The 15,952-nt window shown below is 44.9% G+C and overlaps 1 protein-coding gene across 1 annotated transcript in view; it reads right to left on the bottom strand.

The window, feature by feature from the left end:
* Positions 1-15,021, bottom strand: part of LOC139282962 (band 4.1-like protein 1) — a 29,549-nt gene extending 14,528 nt beyond the window's left edge. Inside the window, exons 1-13 of the mRNA XM_070902883.1 lie at positions 14,999-15,021; positions 13,590-13,757; positions 10,209-10,313; positions 6,933-6,975; positions 6,655-6,730; positions 6,061-6,279; positions 5,578-5,665; positions 5,331-5,483; positions 4,177-4,274; positions 3,495-3,670; positions 1,875-1,923; positions 1,691-1,796; positions 574-609 (exon numbers count right to left, since the gene is read on the bottom strand). Of these exons, the coding sequence (XP_070758984.1) occupies positions 574-609; positions 1,691-1,796; positions 1,875-1,923; positions 3,495-3,670; positions 4,177-4,274; positions 5,331-5,483; positions 5,578-5,665; positions 6,061-6,279; positions 6,655-6,730; positions 6,933-6,975; positions 10,209-10,313; positions 13,590-13,757; positions 14,999-15,010 (1,329 nt within the window). The 5' untranslated portion in view covers positions 15,011-15,021. The remainder of the gene's footprint in view (positions 1-573; positions 610-1,690; positions 1,797-1,874; positions 1,924-3,494; positions 3,671-4,176; positions 4,275-5,330; positions 5,484-5,577; positions 5,666-6,060; positions 6,280-6,654; positions 6,731-6,932; positions 6,976-10,208; positions 10,314-13,589; positions 13,758-14,998) is intronic.
* Between the last annotated feature and the right edge of the window lie 931 nt (positions 15,022-15,952).

The raw sequence follows: 15,952 nt of genomic DNA, 5'->3' as shown, positions 1-15,952 counted from the left end.
TCTGTGTCAATATGTATTACAAAGTTCATCTGAAGTTAATACGGGGCCTCAGCAGTTATTCAAATCAAGTCGGTATCGTCCAAACTTGAAATACTTCTCTGCAGAACAAGTACTTTTAATTTTTAGCTGATAATAGCTTCTTTGCTTTTAAGTAGGATTCTGAATGACGGGCGTTGACATGTAGTGGAGTATTTTTAGATTGTTGTACCGATACTTTTACTAAAGTAAAGGATCAGAGTAATCCCAGCACCGGACAGAGTAGAATATTCCAAAAGAGTGAGGAGCATGCACCGATGAGGAGGGCTCATTTCTGGCTGATTTTCTTCAACACTGGAGATGTTCAAAGCTACAACTTGAAAGTATTCTGTGCTTGCGGCTGCCAGATGTTTCACATCTCTATGACATTCCAAAAGAAATATAAAAACATCCTTTGATCCACCAAGGCGGGGGGATGCAGGCAAATCTCAATCTGTAAAAAAAAAAACAAAAAAAAAACCCGAAGACTTATAGAGGTTCAGACGAACAGCGGGACACACGACAGAAAAAAAAAGGGGTGAAGACAGGAACCTGTACCTCCTGTTTGTGCCGAGGAGTGGCCTCCTGGTCCAACTGAGAGAGCTGAGTTGGGGCAGGAGAATGGGCGAGCACAAGAGGGGTCAGAGGTGAAGAGTGCAGGGTCAGAGGGTGCAGGAACAAGGCCAGATGCAGAGACAGGATGGCAGAAGGTCAGTCAGTCAGAGGACAGGCAGGCAGACACACTGGAGGGCTAGATATGGCCACTTGTAACCATGCCAAATTTGTTTGAAAGTACATCCCAGTAGACATTTTGGAATTTAATAGACAGTGATGTGGCATGCAAATCAAAATAAATAGTGGAGGTTTGCAGCATCCGCTCTCACCAATTGTGAACTCAAAACAGAATTGTTTTTGTTTTTTTATCAGTCCAAACTTGTTTATTGTACCAACCACTGTCTGTCAAATGTTTGCTGGGACAAATATGCCCTTTGCAGCATCCCTTGCTTATATGGTGCAGTGCAGCTCAGTTCCTTTCTATGACAACAGTGTTAGACAGTGGAAGACCGGCTGAGAGAATGAGACACAATCAGACAGATTTACTTGGACAAAGAAATAATGATGGCTGGGCAAAGACAGGTACACAGACAGACAAGAGACCAAATCACCAGACACCAAATACCTCCTGTTTACTGTCAACTGGTGACCCAGCCTCCTCCTTATCGCCAGCAAGAGTAAAAAAAAAAAAAAAAAGGAAACAGAAAAAGCATGTTAGCAACAGCAGTGCTCGGCTTGAGTTTGCATTTCCCAGCATAATGAGAAAGGGTTAAAAACAGTAAAGCTGTCAGTGGGACTTATGAGCGGTGCAGTGTAAGCATATAAGCCTGAGTGAATAGGAGTGAAAGGAGAAGAGTTAGTAAATGCTAAATCCACTAAAGCCACCACAGCGTTATGCCCCTGCTGGATAAGCCTCAAATGGCCTGAGAAGCTTGTTACTGTATTTACATCAGCACCCCTGCAGTCCATGCCATCTCCCTCCACCGAGGCCGGGGCTGTCTTCAAGTAGACTAAAAGCTCTGCACCTTTGGATCCTCCGTGGTTTTTAACATGAAAAACATCAACTTTAGCGCAACGGAAATTCATAAATAGTCACAATTTGCCAGGAAATCTTCACTACCATGATCTCTTTCTTCCTGCTCGGAGTGATGCTGCCGTCCGGTTCTTTGCCCTGCTCCACCTCCTGGCCCCGCTCTTGGTCCTTGTCCTCCTCGTCCTGCTCCAAACTGGGCTCCAGCTCGGCCTCCTGCTCATCCACAGAGGGGCTGTGGAGGCGGCGCTGCTCACTGATGCTGCGGTGGGACAGGCCGTCGTGGTTCTCACACATGGCCGATACCGGCCGCGAGAACTCTGCTGGTAACAAGAGTTGGATTATTGGATTATTATTATGATTGGGAAATATGCTGAGTTTGGTTCATTTAGTGGACAAAGGGAAAAATCATATTTTATTTTATATTTTATATTTATATCAAAAAAGAATGATATATATACATATATATATATATATAATTCTTTTTTCTATTTTTCTATTTTTTTTTTGGTGCGGTTCGTGTTCACACTGACCAAGAGGAGTCAACAGGAAGTCCTGATGATGCGCTGATGATCATCAGGAACGTGGGAAAATTCAAATTCAAAGTCACAGCAAGTCAACGTTTTAATGTGTCTTTAAATAACTGATTGTGAGCATTATTAGAATTATTAAACTACAAATCGACCGCAACCGACTGCCTGATGTACCAGGGAAATTCCCCGTGCTCTACATGTGCTCTACTACACGTTACGATGGTTACCAAACAATTTGCATAAATATGTCAAGTCAAGCTTATTTTAACATCAACTTACTGTTCACAGTCATTAGATGGATTTTAATAGTTGTTTTGCTTTTCAAATGATGGTCAAATCACATAAGTAGTAATATCAGCATTGGGGCAGCTCCAGGCATGTTTTAAAGCAGGGGTATTCAACTAAAGTTCGAAGAGGTCCAGTTAGAGAAAAGGTCGGGAACATCATAATGTCTAACTTGCGTTGTGATTTAGTGTGATACATATTGAAGTAGCCTAGCAGTTGTATCAACGTCTGCATGTGATCAACAACTGACTGTCAAATCAAATAAAGAAAGTACGATTCAAAAACATTCTGACAATATATATTGTCACTTAACATTGAACTATATAGATATATAATACTGTAGATATGTATAATGTTCTTCTCTCATTAAAAAGAAAATAGAGAAAATAAATAAAATAGCTTTAGAAAAATTGTGCATCTTAAAATAAAGTAAAGTGTAGCAGCAGCTTGAGTTTCCCTTTTTCTTTGTTAACTGTTTCACATCTTAACAGTCTCAACCAATTTCACAATAAATAATGTGTCTTCTCTCCCTCCCGCTCGCTCGTCTTATCATCTGTCACTCGTCTCTCGCCTCTCTCGTCTGTCTGCATTCAGAGTCGCAATGTTTAGCGCCTGGAGTGCACAGATTTGATTGGCTGAGTAGCGTCACGTGGGCCGGCGTAACTCGTATGCAATTGGTCTGTGAGTTTCCTGATCTGCTAAACCAGCGCCGCAAAGACTAGAAAAGCTGCGCCGGCTAAAATAGGAGCGCCCCGTCAAAATTTAAAATCCCTTAATAATTTAGTGATTATAGGTCCGGGTCCGTATAGGACGGCGTCTGGGTCCGGACTCGGACCGCGGTCCGCCTGTTAGTGACCCATGTTTTAAAGGATCGATATCGGCTTAAATGAAGCAGATCAAATGCAGATATTGTCTTTACTGCACTCTGCTGTGCTAGGTTTTGCACATGTCAGCCTGCTAAATTAAGAGTGCGTGAATGTGACAAATGATTTGGGCGCTCCGGGTGAAACCATCTCAATCTGCACTCTTCAGACCCTCCATGAGCAGATCTGCTGGGGAACTATTGCGGCTCTCACCTCCGTCCAAGCTCCTGGACAGCAGATACCTCTTGCTGGTGGAACGCTCGAAGTGGGGAGCAGGCCGGTCTATGAGAGCGCTGGCCTGTCTGGTTTGAGCCTGTGTCCTTCCACTGTATCGGAACTTTGAACCCATCACCAAGAAGCCCTTAGGAGGAGGCTCTGGAGACACCAGCCTGTGAACACAAAAACTGGTAACATGCTTGACAAACATACTGTACCATGTAACAAAAAGCAGCCAGGCGAAGACAGTTAGGGCGAATGCTGCATGGACAGGTGAGGAAGATTTCCTCTGTGGTTTGGAGCAGCCATGTTCATCATACTGTATACACCTTCAGGCTAAAGCTGCATCTTCTTTTAACATCGTATAAAGACCTACTAGCGTAAGTGCCATTTGCCTGCTAGCCGCGTAGCGAGCTATATTATTCGGTCCTTGTATGTGTGAATTGTGTCCCCGTAGCTCCTGCACACTCCTTTGAAGGTGAATCGGTATCCATCAGCAGATTACCAGTAAAGCTGAGGTGGCCTTGAAAGGCTACCGTATGTTTAACAAAGCTCTGTGCAATGAATTGAGTATGTTTCCCCCCCCCCCCGATGAAGCTGTACACATGGGAAATGTTTTGTTTGCCTCGATAAGTGTTTAACTTGAACCTTCCACCCATGAGACCGGATCGATTCTTACCGGAAGAAGGTGTGATGCTCGATGCAGACCTTCCACAGCTTCTTGGCAGCTCTGTGGTTCGGAAGCTTAAAACCAATTGTACTTTCAAACTGCTCATACTGGAGGGGAGAGAGGACAGGGAGACAAGAGAGAAATGTCAAGAGAGGCGTGTAAATAATACTAAATGTAATCGCATGAACACTGAACCCAATCAATAAAGCAGACTTTACTTTGTGATGGCATACACACTACTACTACATGAGCAAACACATTTAGAACATGGATATTGCCGACAGGACAGAAAGGAGCAGATCGAGGCAGAGGACGGATAATATCCAGTGTTCAGACACTGGGAGCAAATGGGAGGAAAACTATTTCATGGCTCTATATTTACACTCTTTATCCCTCTATTCTGGCGGTGGCTGCAGCTGCAGCGGCTCTTTTAAAGGGGCTCTTTATTTGGCTCGATCACAGGCTCACTGTGCGGCTCTGTCACTTGACTGGGTCTGGCCCAGACAGCCTGTCACACGGAGGCTCAGCATGGAGGATAAGCCGCACGGCACAATGAGGAGGGCCAGAATATAGACCCGGACCGCGCAGAGGAGCAAAACCGGCGGTATGAGGCAGAGGATTTCAGGACATCAGCTATACTTAAAGGAATAGTTCGACATTTTGGGAAATAGGCTTATTTGCTTTCTTGCAGGGAATTAGATGAGAGGATCAATACCATTCTCATGTCTGTAATGCTAAATATGAATCTGGAGCCAGGAGACGGTTCGCTTAGCTTAGCATAAGGATTGGAAGCAGGGGGAAACAGCTGGCGTGGTTCTGTCCAAAGGTAAAACAGACTCAGCCTACCAGTACCTCCTAAGACCACTATTTAAAACATTACATCTAATTTGTTAAATCTATACAAAATCCCAAGTGTATAAACAGTGACTTCCTGGAGTCTTGCCATCACCAGGCAACCAGCGGAGACGATACAACGTGTTAATTAGTGAACTGGTGTGTGGAATATTTTTTCACTATGACATCATGTGGGTATTTTCTCAGACTTCAAAGCTACAGAAGATAACAGTCTTTTGTTGAGTAGCTCTAACCATGACATAGAATAACTTTTAAAGTGTAAGATGGATAAGAGTACGTCTTTAATTGTCCTTGACCATGCTGCATACCTCTCCAGGCCGTATCTTGATGTAGAAGTTGCTCCTCTTATAGGAGATCTTGAGGATCTTTGGCCAGGCGAAGCGGTTGATTCTCAGCCTATCCCGGTAAATCAGCAGGCCGTTGGCACAGACGCCCAACATTATGTCAATCCCCTCAGAATCCTACGGCAAACAAGGGACAGCACAAGAGGCAGAAATGATTTAAGAGCGACACTGTGTGCATCCCTAAAAAGCCGCTTTCATGCAAACAGCCGACCTTAGCGTGATGTAGGTCCACCCCGTACATGGACAGCTTCTTTGCGTTCTCCAAGAAGTTAATTTCAGCCTCTGCTGGAGTCATCCCCCTGTGGGCAGAATAAGGGTAATATCTGTAACCAACAACAACAGGGCGTCTTAAATAATAAACCCATAATCCTGCGCAGTGGGAGCAGAATTATCTTGGTAATCTTGATATCTTCAGTTCTAAATTCCTCATATCCATCCCCTCAAGCATTACATTTGGGCGTATGCCAAAAAGCAATGCCAAATCCGAGCGTGGCGAAGACTCTCTAAGTGTTCTTGCACTGGCAAGACTCGCACTGCGTGCATCTCATTGACAGATGCTGCGGCAATGTGACGTCATCTATCAGCCATGTGCATGATGGGAGTGTTTCAACACCACGGAAAACTCATCAGCCGATCATCCCGAGAGAATCATGGATAGATGAAAGACTGATTAAAACAACAGTGTGTCCAGTACTTGTAGTTTCGATGGAGCTCCATCACCCTCTCCTCCAGCTCGCGAGTCTGATTGGGGGCAAAGCGGAAATCGCTGACGTAGTCGGAGCCGTGGTCGTCCTGGTCGTAGTCGCCCAGCTCGGCTTGGACGGAGTAGGAGCCCAGGAGGGCGTGAGTGACGAACGAGCACGGCAGTCGGCCTGACAGCATGTCGTCCCTCAGCTGCAGACACAGGTAGTATCTGTCAGAGGAGACAAAAAGGGGAGGGGAGGAGGGTGTTGGCAGTCAAACAAGCCTGAGCCAAGGCAAGCTCAAACAAGTATTCGGCGTGGTTAATCCATGGCAGTTAGTAGCATTCCAGGTCTAATCCTCGAAAAGGAGTGAGGGATTTGGGTTGCTTTGACACCGGGGCAAATAAGCCGTGAAAATTGTTACAGAACTTTTATGTAAGCACACATCTTAAAAATAAAAAAGCCTAGTTACCTGCAGGACTGACATGTGTACGCAATTTCTCCTCGGATTGACTCCAAAGAGCATCTGACAGCACAGCCGGAGGAGTTACAACTGTTGATATTGTAAGAGTGTGTGTGTGTGTGTGGTAAAAAACGCATCCTACCTGGTAATATCCTCAGTGAGCTGGGAGGGGTCTGGAGGGTAGAACTTGACAGCAAAGGCAAAGTGCCACGTGGAGTCTGAGGAGAGATTACAATGACAGCCGGAAGGTTAACTATCATGCCTGTATTTAACAGCATTCTAACTGCTAGCCAGTGATGGAATTGTATCTCACAGATTAACACAAAACTTTGCATCACTTGCCAACAAGTCGAATTTAATGACTTCACTAATTGAATATTGAAATATTTATCATCTCAGCAGCTTGGAAAAGACACTCACTGCGCATCTGCTTTTTGATCTCCTTGGAGGGGTCCAACCAGTTCTGGAAGACAGAAGGCACAATTCACTCAGGGCACACTGGAAACATGGCTAACGCACACCGCAGTGTCACATCGTGCTCTAATTGCCATCGGTGTTCCAAATGAAGGCCTTTCCATATGGTTAAATATGGAAAGGAACTTAATCCCACCCCTGCTGAGCCGCTCAAATGTGCAGAGAGCAGATTTCATTCAAGCATCTGCTTCTTCATTGTGTTGTGTTACGAGCCAGCTCGCAAGGGCAGGGGGAGGCAACATAAAGGCAGGTAAAATAAAGTTATCTATTCTCAAGGAACTTCGATAATTGACACCAACAAAAAGGGGGGCAAACTACAAATGAAAACAACTAGCAACCAGGATTGGAGCGCTCAACCCGGGATCATCAAAACGCCAACCAGGAGGTGGCACGGGCATCTGAATCAGGGGGACTTGACATGCGCACGACAAGAACACTAAGAAGGCTGAAGGCATGACGGGTTGTAAAAATCACTGGCAGCCAGTTGCCTGTCTGATCCCATCACAGCCGGTCGTGCAGCGAACCGATTCGCCTGCAGGGGCACCACATTTCTGATTTGGCTGATCGGGCATCTCATCAGCGGTGCGGTGCACACTGACTGACAACAGAAGCTGTAAATCATGCTGTTTAGGGGCACGGCAACGAAGAGCAATGAGATACCTTCCTCAAGTGCTCCTACCCTGCTAGAACTGTTTTTAACAGTAAAACATTTTTTTTGTTTTGTTTTGACTACAGAAAATGAATACATGTTGAAGTTCCAATGGGGGTTTGTAGTCTTTTCAATATTTCAAATTTCACCAGGTTCATCATCATCTCGCGGTCAAACCAACCAGCAACAACTTTATTGTGAGACCAACACTAAACAATAAAAAAAAAGAAATGTCACTCTGCTGGTGGCGCTAGATGAAAAGTCAGGTGATCTCCAGAGTCGGCGTGTTTCATCCTCTGGGGAACCCACGAATGTTTGTACAACATTTCGTGGCAATCCATCCAATAGTTAGCGATATTTCAGTCTGGACCAAAAGTGCAGGACCGACAGAATTTAATAACAAAAGAATATAACTTTAAGTTAATATTCTTACTTTGATACTACTTGCACACACACTAAAACAGGTGTTTGCTGCTTGCAACACAGTCCTGTTCTGCCTGTGGTGCGGGGGAGCGGACAGTGATCCTCGCTAACCTGAATATCACACAGCAGCTGCTTATTAACGCTGACAGTCTTTTCGGCAGCTGGTACCACGTCAGTCCGACCCGAATCGGGAGCATGAAAGGTTGATGCAGCAGAGCGCGGTCCTGTGGCCATGTTGGGAAAGCCGCAAGCATCCTCAGCAATTTGAACCGAGCCTTCGCGCGCGCTCACGTACCCAGGCACAAACACACAGACTCCTCCGGTGTTTAATCAAGCTGCTAAGGACTTTAATGAGCAGCGGGCATTTATCGTCCCCATGAATCTATCTTATATCAGCCAAGGCCAAAGAGCACTCAATTAGTGAGGCGCTCTCTGCTGCTTTGCTTTTCTCTTTGCAGAAAAGCGGGAAGAACTTTTAATCACTGATTGTCCAAGGCTTCGCTCTTGCTTTTTGCAACCTTAGCTCATAAAGCAATCACACAGAATAAATGTTCTCCCCGAAGGGCAAAGATTAAATCCTCGTTCCCCCAGCTGAGACAGAGAAAGGGCATCTGAAATGACATTTCAATTCTCAGGCTTGTTTGGTCTACCAATCAGCGATGACCACAGACAGTAGGCTCAAGCTGCGCTCTGATAAGCCTGTCTTTGATGAGCCTGTCACACTGATCTAAAGCCGTAGCCTTACCTACACTCAGAGAGATGGAAAATGTTTGAACTTCAAGGCTGCTTACCTCTCCAACGCCCCTGTTAACCTGTCTGTATGGGCCGAGATCACGCTCGATCCAAAGCCTCAGCCGTCAGACAGGCGTCGAGTCACAACATGCGAGCCGACAGAGCTGATGATGGTGACAGAGGATATGCTCCAGATGCTAAAAGGGACTTAGCCTTGTCATATCTCCTATCTTCAAAAGGCAGGAGGTTACATTATAGCCTGCCGTGCAATCACACGCCCGCCCTTAGGGAGGCTCGCATCCATCAAAACCCAAAACCTGCCCGAGAGCTCTCGTGTAAGCCGACAGCTAGGACCCATCGCTTCAGTGTCAGTCGCTTGATTATATGATAATAAGCCTGGTCTGTTAAGCCTAACAAGTCAACGTAGATCAGAGGGAAACATATTCACACTTTCTACTTGAAATGACAAAGTGATTTGTGAGCTGATTGGGGTTTGATTTGTATGCACACATTTATCAGAGGCAGAAACAATCAAACCTCAGGGGACAGTGGACAGAGCCTAAGAGTCACAGCATTCCCTTACTTCTTGTAGTATCTAGCCATGCAGATAATTTTGGTGTTATGTGTCCAGCTTGATATATCTGTACAGTTTTCATATGGCACTATTTTCTCAGTAGAAAACCGTTCCGATGGGTAATCAGGACATTGTTCTTTCAAGACACATTGCGGTTGAGGCTTTTAAAGAGGTACTAATCAATATTTTCATATAATCAATGGAGAAAATGACTACATGTAGTTAGTTTGTTCACTTTTGCTATCGTTATATCATGTTTTAGCCACACTAGCTGCTGTTCAGCAAACATGGGCCTGCTTTAGCATCAAAACTTGCTTATAGCTGTAGGCTACATGTCAGCTAGTAAGCTAGTCTGCTTCCACTCCAATGTGCCATGGTTAAAGAACAGAAAGGACAAAAAGAAGGACAAAAGAAGTCACTGAAGTGATTTTGACCAAACTTTTCTTCTTATCTATTCAAATGTCTTCCTGATAAACTGTGTCTCTCGGCTTCAGTCGGTGGAGGTTGAACTCCACCAGTGAGATTATTTCTGCCTCCAGAGCAGCTCTGCCTCTGAGAAATATTTGTATAAGTACATTTCATATATTCATCTTGCAAAGAGTAGATGAGGCATTTTTCATCTTTTCTCCAACTGTTTTCAATTGCCTGTTGTCCAGGCCCAGACAGATCATGGAAATTTCCATTTTCCATTCATCTTTGAATGATGGATAGTGCACCCCCTGTGAGAGCCGACCCCGCCAGCAGGCGAGAGGAATACAGATTGTTCCGCGAGCAACGTGTTTACGCACTTAAAATGTCCTGGGGGGGGGGGGGGGGGGGGTTATTGTGGCACACAATCACTGACCTTCTGGTTGTCTGTGTCGGCAAAGGTCAGGCCAAAGTAGTCCTTCTCCAGCAAGTTGAGGTGCTCACACACCATGTCCATCAGCGTCTGTCCTTTGGAGTGTTTCTGCGGCGACAAACAGACACGACACAGCAGTGGCAAAAAAAGGTCAACAACAACGCAGAAGAAAGTTTCTCTATTACATTTCCAAAATACCATACGTGCATAGAGCGTACTACTGGTATAGCTCAGTTTTATTGGGAAAAATGTAGCTCACCAACATCAGACCCCATTAGACATCTGTGCTTGTCAGGATTGCTTTCCTGTTCTTTGGTTCGGCACACAATAAAACAGCTCAACCATTTGGTGTCACAGTCGGCGTGCATCGAACACTTGACAGTGAAAATGGACTGTGAATAGCAGGGGAAAATTGCTCTTAGCACAGTGGGCAGAGATTTCTTCTGCTATTGACAGAGTTCAAGGTGAGCATTTCAGGAACATTCAAGTTCCTGTTTTCACGTTGAAGGTTTCAATGTGGATTTTTTTTGTGTTTTTCTGACTGGTTAACATCATGATGCGCAAATAAACCTTTTTTTTTCCCTCACAGTACTGAAGGAGCCTTAGACCAGATTTGGCAGGGATCAGTATATCCTTGGTGTATATCCGGGGCGCGAGAAGTATACCAGAATAGAGAGGTGGAGAACAGACTTCTGGTAGCTGGAAATCACTTACTGCGCCAGCTAGTTTCAAGCGGAATAATGCTCACATCGAAAATGCTTTTATTCAAATTTGATCGGGCAAATGACATACTGACTCATCAAGTCATGCATGGGCTCATATGCTGCTGTTAAATATAGAACAAGGAAGACGTATGTTAATGTTTAGGACCACTCACACAGTATTATACTCACATACATATGGTGCCTCCTCCCCTGGGGCCTAATTTGTGAGGTGACAGGGAGATACAGCAAGCAGTTGCCAGGGAAACAGATGCTGTATTATCCCTCTGCTGCCCTGTTTCTTAATATTTGCCTCATTGTGGGCAAAAGGACGCTGGACCAATACTTGGAAAGTGCGTCTATACTCTCGTCGTGCCAGCCAGTAGGTTGTCAATGTAAAGCATTGTATGCTGTGGGACATCAGGGGCAGTCTTAATAATCCATGACTGAGGTGATCCAGTCTATTCGCTCTCTTGCTCTGGAGCAATTAAATATGTACTGTATAACGATGTCAGCGCTGTCACCGGAATGGACACCCAAGGCAGAATCTTGGCAGCGTAAAAAGACAACTAACCGGCGTGAAAAACACTCAGTTCCTCCCAAAATAGCCGTGTTCTACACATCGGCCCAGTCAGGCTTGACCATGCATAGTCAGGAGGGTTACACCCCAGTGAGCAGAGGAGGAGACTGGGCGAGAGAAGTGGAATCCTGCCCCAGAGACTCCGCCATGCATCCATGACAAGAGACTTAATCAACCCATGAATGCCCCCCCCCCCGAGGGAAAGTGTGGCCTGCCTTCTCGTAAACGCTGTTATTAGCAACTCCTGGAAGCAGGAGGGAGGTTCAGATATGGCAGGCATGATGTTCCACCCCAGCAATTAAAGACAGGAAACGAGAGCAAGCCTGCCAATGACCTGGCGGTCTGAGGCTCTCACCAAACTAGAATTTAAAAAAAAAATTTAAAAAAAATACAAGAGGCTGCTTTGTACATCCTCCACTGGCGGCGCTGCGAGGGCGGGCAAACATTCAGGAAGAGCACTTAGGACACAGAAGCTTTCATAACCATAATGCAAATCATTGTTGTGGTGTGGAAATGGCCCAGAGGTATTTCTGAATGTTTTCACAGTGCTGAGAGAACAGTCGGTGCAAGCGTGGCATTCTTTATATTCTTACCTCACACACAGTCACACATAAAAAGCGCCCTACCCCCAACACCACACCGCACACACAAAGTCTCATGCACTTGTGCATAAGTCTCCTAAGGGGTGGCTCATAATAACATTGCTCTTCTATTTCCTCCTCGGCTGCTCCTGGCTTGCAACCATGTAATAACTATTTCCTGACACGCCGTCTGCGGCCTGTGCTGAAGGCTTTTATTGGACAAAAGGGACATCCTGTGACCGTCAGTATGTACATTAAAGAAGCCTTTTTTTTTATACTCATCACCGATGCGAAATCAGTTTTGGAGAAGGACGAGGAATACCGCTCAAAAGATAAAATTGTCTTCTGTTGCTCTGGAGGAGCTTGCTGAAGTCCTTTTGCTTTCTTGCCGAGAGTTAGATGAGTGTCAGTGTCGTAATCTGCACCGCCTGAAGAGGTCCAATGTCAGCAAAAGGTTAACGTGGGTTGTTCTAAAAGGAATAGGTCGACATGTTGAGAAAATATTCATTCGTTTTCTTGAATTCGATCAGATTACATTGATACCACCACCTGTACGCTACACATGACACTACAACCTGCAACAGATTAGCTTAGTTTAGCATGAAGACCGGGAAAAGGGGGAAACAGCTAGTGGGTTTTTTTTTTGGGGGGGGGGTGCTATTTCTTCACTGGCAACAGTAAGTTCCTGTAGTCTCGACTGGCATCTCGAGGCCGTGCAGACACAGGTAGCAAGTGGCATGATGTTGTTACTGTATAACACCACAAAACTGCTGGTCTCTGTTTGCTTCAACGTTCTCTGAACCTTCCCCTAACCATAAATGTAACCAAACATGGACCATAACGGTGGCAGTTAAGAAAACAAATAATATGTCTTGTATTGGTCCCTACTGCATGTACAGTACATCTCCAGTCCCATCAGACAGAAGCCTGATTTGAATCCCGTCATCTCGGGTGCAGAGGCAGCGGCGACAGACAAACACATCATGTCCTAGATTTGGTTGTCTAGATGCAAAGTCATCTCCACTGTCAGGTAATTGGAAATGAATTCCTTCCACCACAATCCTGCTAAAGAGATTTAAGAAGGAAAGATAAACCCATTCTGAGTCATAAAAGCTCCTAAATATCTAGCTTCTTTCCATGCATGCATTGAGTTTCCTTTCCCAGCAAGTGGGAAATGTCCTATTTCGCACTGCTGGAGTAATGACAACAGATATCTTGAGTGGAACGAAGACTTTCATGCTGCACTATGTTTTGTGTGCCGCAGTGTGCATTACAGAAATGTGTAACATTGCTTCGGCTTTGGCCCCCCTGGTGAGCTCTCAGCACGACACCCTTTCTTTTATTTTCTGTGCTTGTTTTATCCGCTTTGTGCAGCACTGTACAGCGCACACAACTGCCCACAGAGGAAAAGAACAACAAGGGGGGGGGGGGGGGGGGGGGTTGCTTTTTAATGGTTTGTTCAGGTTGTTTAGGCTAATACCAGAAAACGTGTTGCCGCAAATTGTTCATCCATTGTGCATACCTCAATTTCTGCTTCGATCTCGGAGGAGTCCAGCAGGGTCACTTTGAAGGGGGCGGTTTTCAGTCGTTTAGAGCCCTTCTGGGGAGATTTGAGGTTCTTGCTTGGGGACGTCTTCTCAGACATGTCGTCCGTTTCTCTGTGTTCGTCCAGATGCTTGGAGTTCTGTTCCTTAACATATAAATATAAAAAGAAAGACAGTCAAATGACAATGATCTCGTCTGCCATCCCCGATACCTCAGTGGGAAAAGTTGAAATACCCTGAAGTACTGTATCAGTAACAGGACAGTGTCTTACGATTAACATATTTGATTGTAATGGCCTTAGGGAAAGTCAATGGTGTGGAGTCAGCATTGTGGCTTTAATAGATATTGGATTTTAGGCACTGTGTGCAACCTGTGCAAGTCTGCTAATTCAAATCCTGAAAAACATACAGTCCTGATGTAGATCTACTGGAAACTGCATTGACTCCCAGTATTAGACTAATCACTGAATTACAAGACAAAACAGAAATCAGAAATAAAACGCGATCACAGCAGTCATTAGTGCCGCCATCCCCGTGTACCATCGTAGACTCTTAGGAACAAAGACTTGGAGATTCGGCTTCAAACCAGGCAAAACTGTTGCAATATCAAGAAATACTGCAAGTTAATGAATCCTGACACAATCAGTGTCATCTTCATTATGTACGAGACCCAAAGGCCTGTTGTAAAGGAGGCAATGTGAGCAAATTAACCCTGTTTTTCTTTCTCAGCTCACTAAAACACACGCTTGGGAGCCGGTTGCATCAGCTCTTCGCAGGTTCAAACTCGGCTTAGTTTTAAGCTACTTTAAAGATTAATTTTAAGTTAGGTTTGACACACACACACACACACACACACAAATATGCTGTTCTCACATAGACATTAGTTGTTACTAATCATTTACACACAGCAACTGGGAAGATTTCAAATTACATTTCAGAAAAATGATAGAATATACCTTAAAATGTTGCGATAACAATATCAGACTAACTAAATGACTGAATTGAATAGCGTCGGTCAGGTTAGCATATCAAACTGCATGAATACATGAACACTACTAACTCTGTTTTTCTTTGTATACAAGTATGAATAAATGTCAGTTGTGTTACAGCTCGTGATGCTCCAGTGACTTCCTGTTGATTGAGTCTTAATGGTGCTAGTTTGAAACAAGCTTCTAATTACTGAGAACTTAGGAAAGACCTTACACACACACTTTCGAATCTATTTACGAATAGGTGGGGCAACCCATCCAAGTGGAACCTTAGAAACCCATTCCAGCTCCTAGCTGATGAACTAAAAGCTGCTATTTCCCTGTATTAGTACTTTACAACAACCACTGGGAAGTCTGTGGCTTCAGTAATCCATTAGTGCGATTAGGGCCGTGCAGACCTGTTTGGCCATCTTGCTGTCCGAAGTCGAGTCCTGCATGCCTGCTGCTGCGCCCTGCTGTCTGGGAGGACTCCTTCCCGGCTCTCTTCACCTCTGACTCAGGGCCTGCCTCTGACGCTTCAGCAAAGTAACACCAACCTGAGAGGGGAACAAGAGCACAGCAAATATTTTCAAAGAGTGTCTTCAACTGAGTAGAGCCTCCCCTTGAAAATGCCACGGCAAAAGCATTAACGCACGCTTTCTTTCAGAATGAAAAGAGCCGAGATGACAGCAGCAGCTGCAGCTGGGGACTGTGAATTCCGAAGACGAATGCCCCCCCCAAAAGCAATAACGGCACTAGCGCCAGGACCACACCTTCATTGTGAATTCAGAAAGCTGCAGCTTTTTGATACAACACAATTTCCACAGACATAATTCACCTTGCCGTCAAGGACGTTTTACTTTAATTATAAAGTCCCTCACTGAGCCAGATAATGATCTTCTATTTAAGCAAGACAGGCTCCAGCACTAAGATGACGCTCACCAAAAAGAAATTAATTAGTGGATAAGGCCACGAGTGCCGCCATCGGTACTCACGGCTGTCAACAGTGCGTTCCTTCAGTCACAGAGGTGTTAAACCGCAAAGCTGATAAGAATACTATCACTCGACCATGAGTGGGTATGAATGCTTGCAACGCCCCACTCTGTAGCTATGTATCTGCCTAAAATGTACATCAGGTACAGTAGTATGGAGAATCACGTCATAGTGTTGTCTTTGATTTGTCTAATATATATAAATACATGTTCATTGTGCGGCCCTGTGTTGCAGAATGACAAATATATGTACCTTGAACCTTGATGGACTTTGTTTCATTACGTAGTTTTGTTATGATCAGTTGGAAGATGATGAGTTGGAATTTGATGTCTTCCGCTGCAGGTTGCAGGTGTGGGCGGACTGAACAACAACAACAACAG

Source organism: Enoplosus armatus, chromosome 3, assembly GCF_043641665.1.
Source record: "Enoplosus armatus isolate fEnoArm2 chromosome 3, fEnoArm2.hap1, whole genome shotgun sequence".
Classification (NCBI taxonomy): Eukaryota; Metazoa; Chordata; class Actinopteri; order Centrarchiformes; family Enoplosidae; genus Enoplosus; species Enoplosus armatus.
The sequence above is the reverse complement of the archived record's forward strand: the minus strand, read 5'-3'. Positions and strand labels throughout refer to the sequence as shown.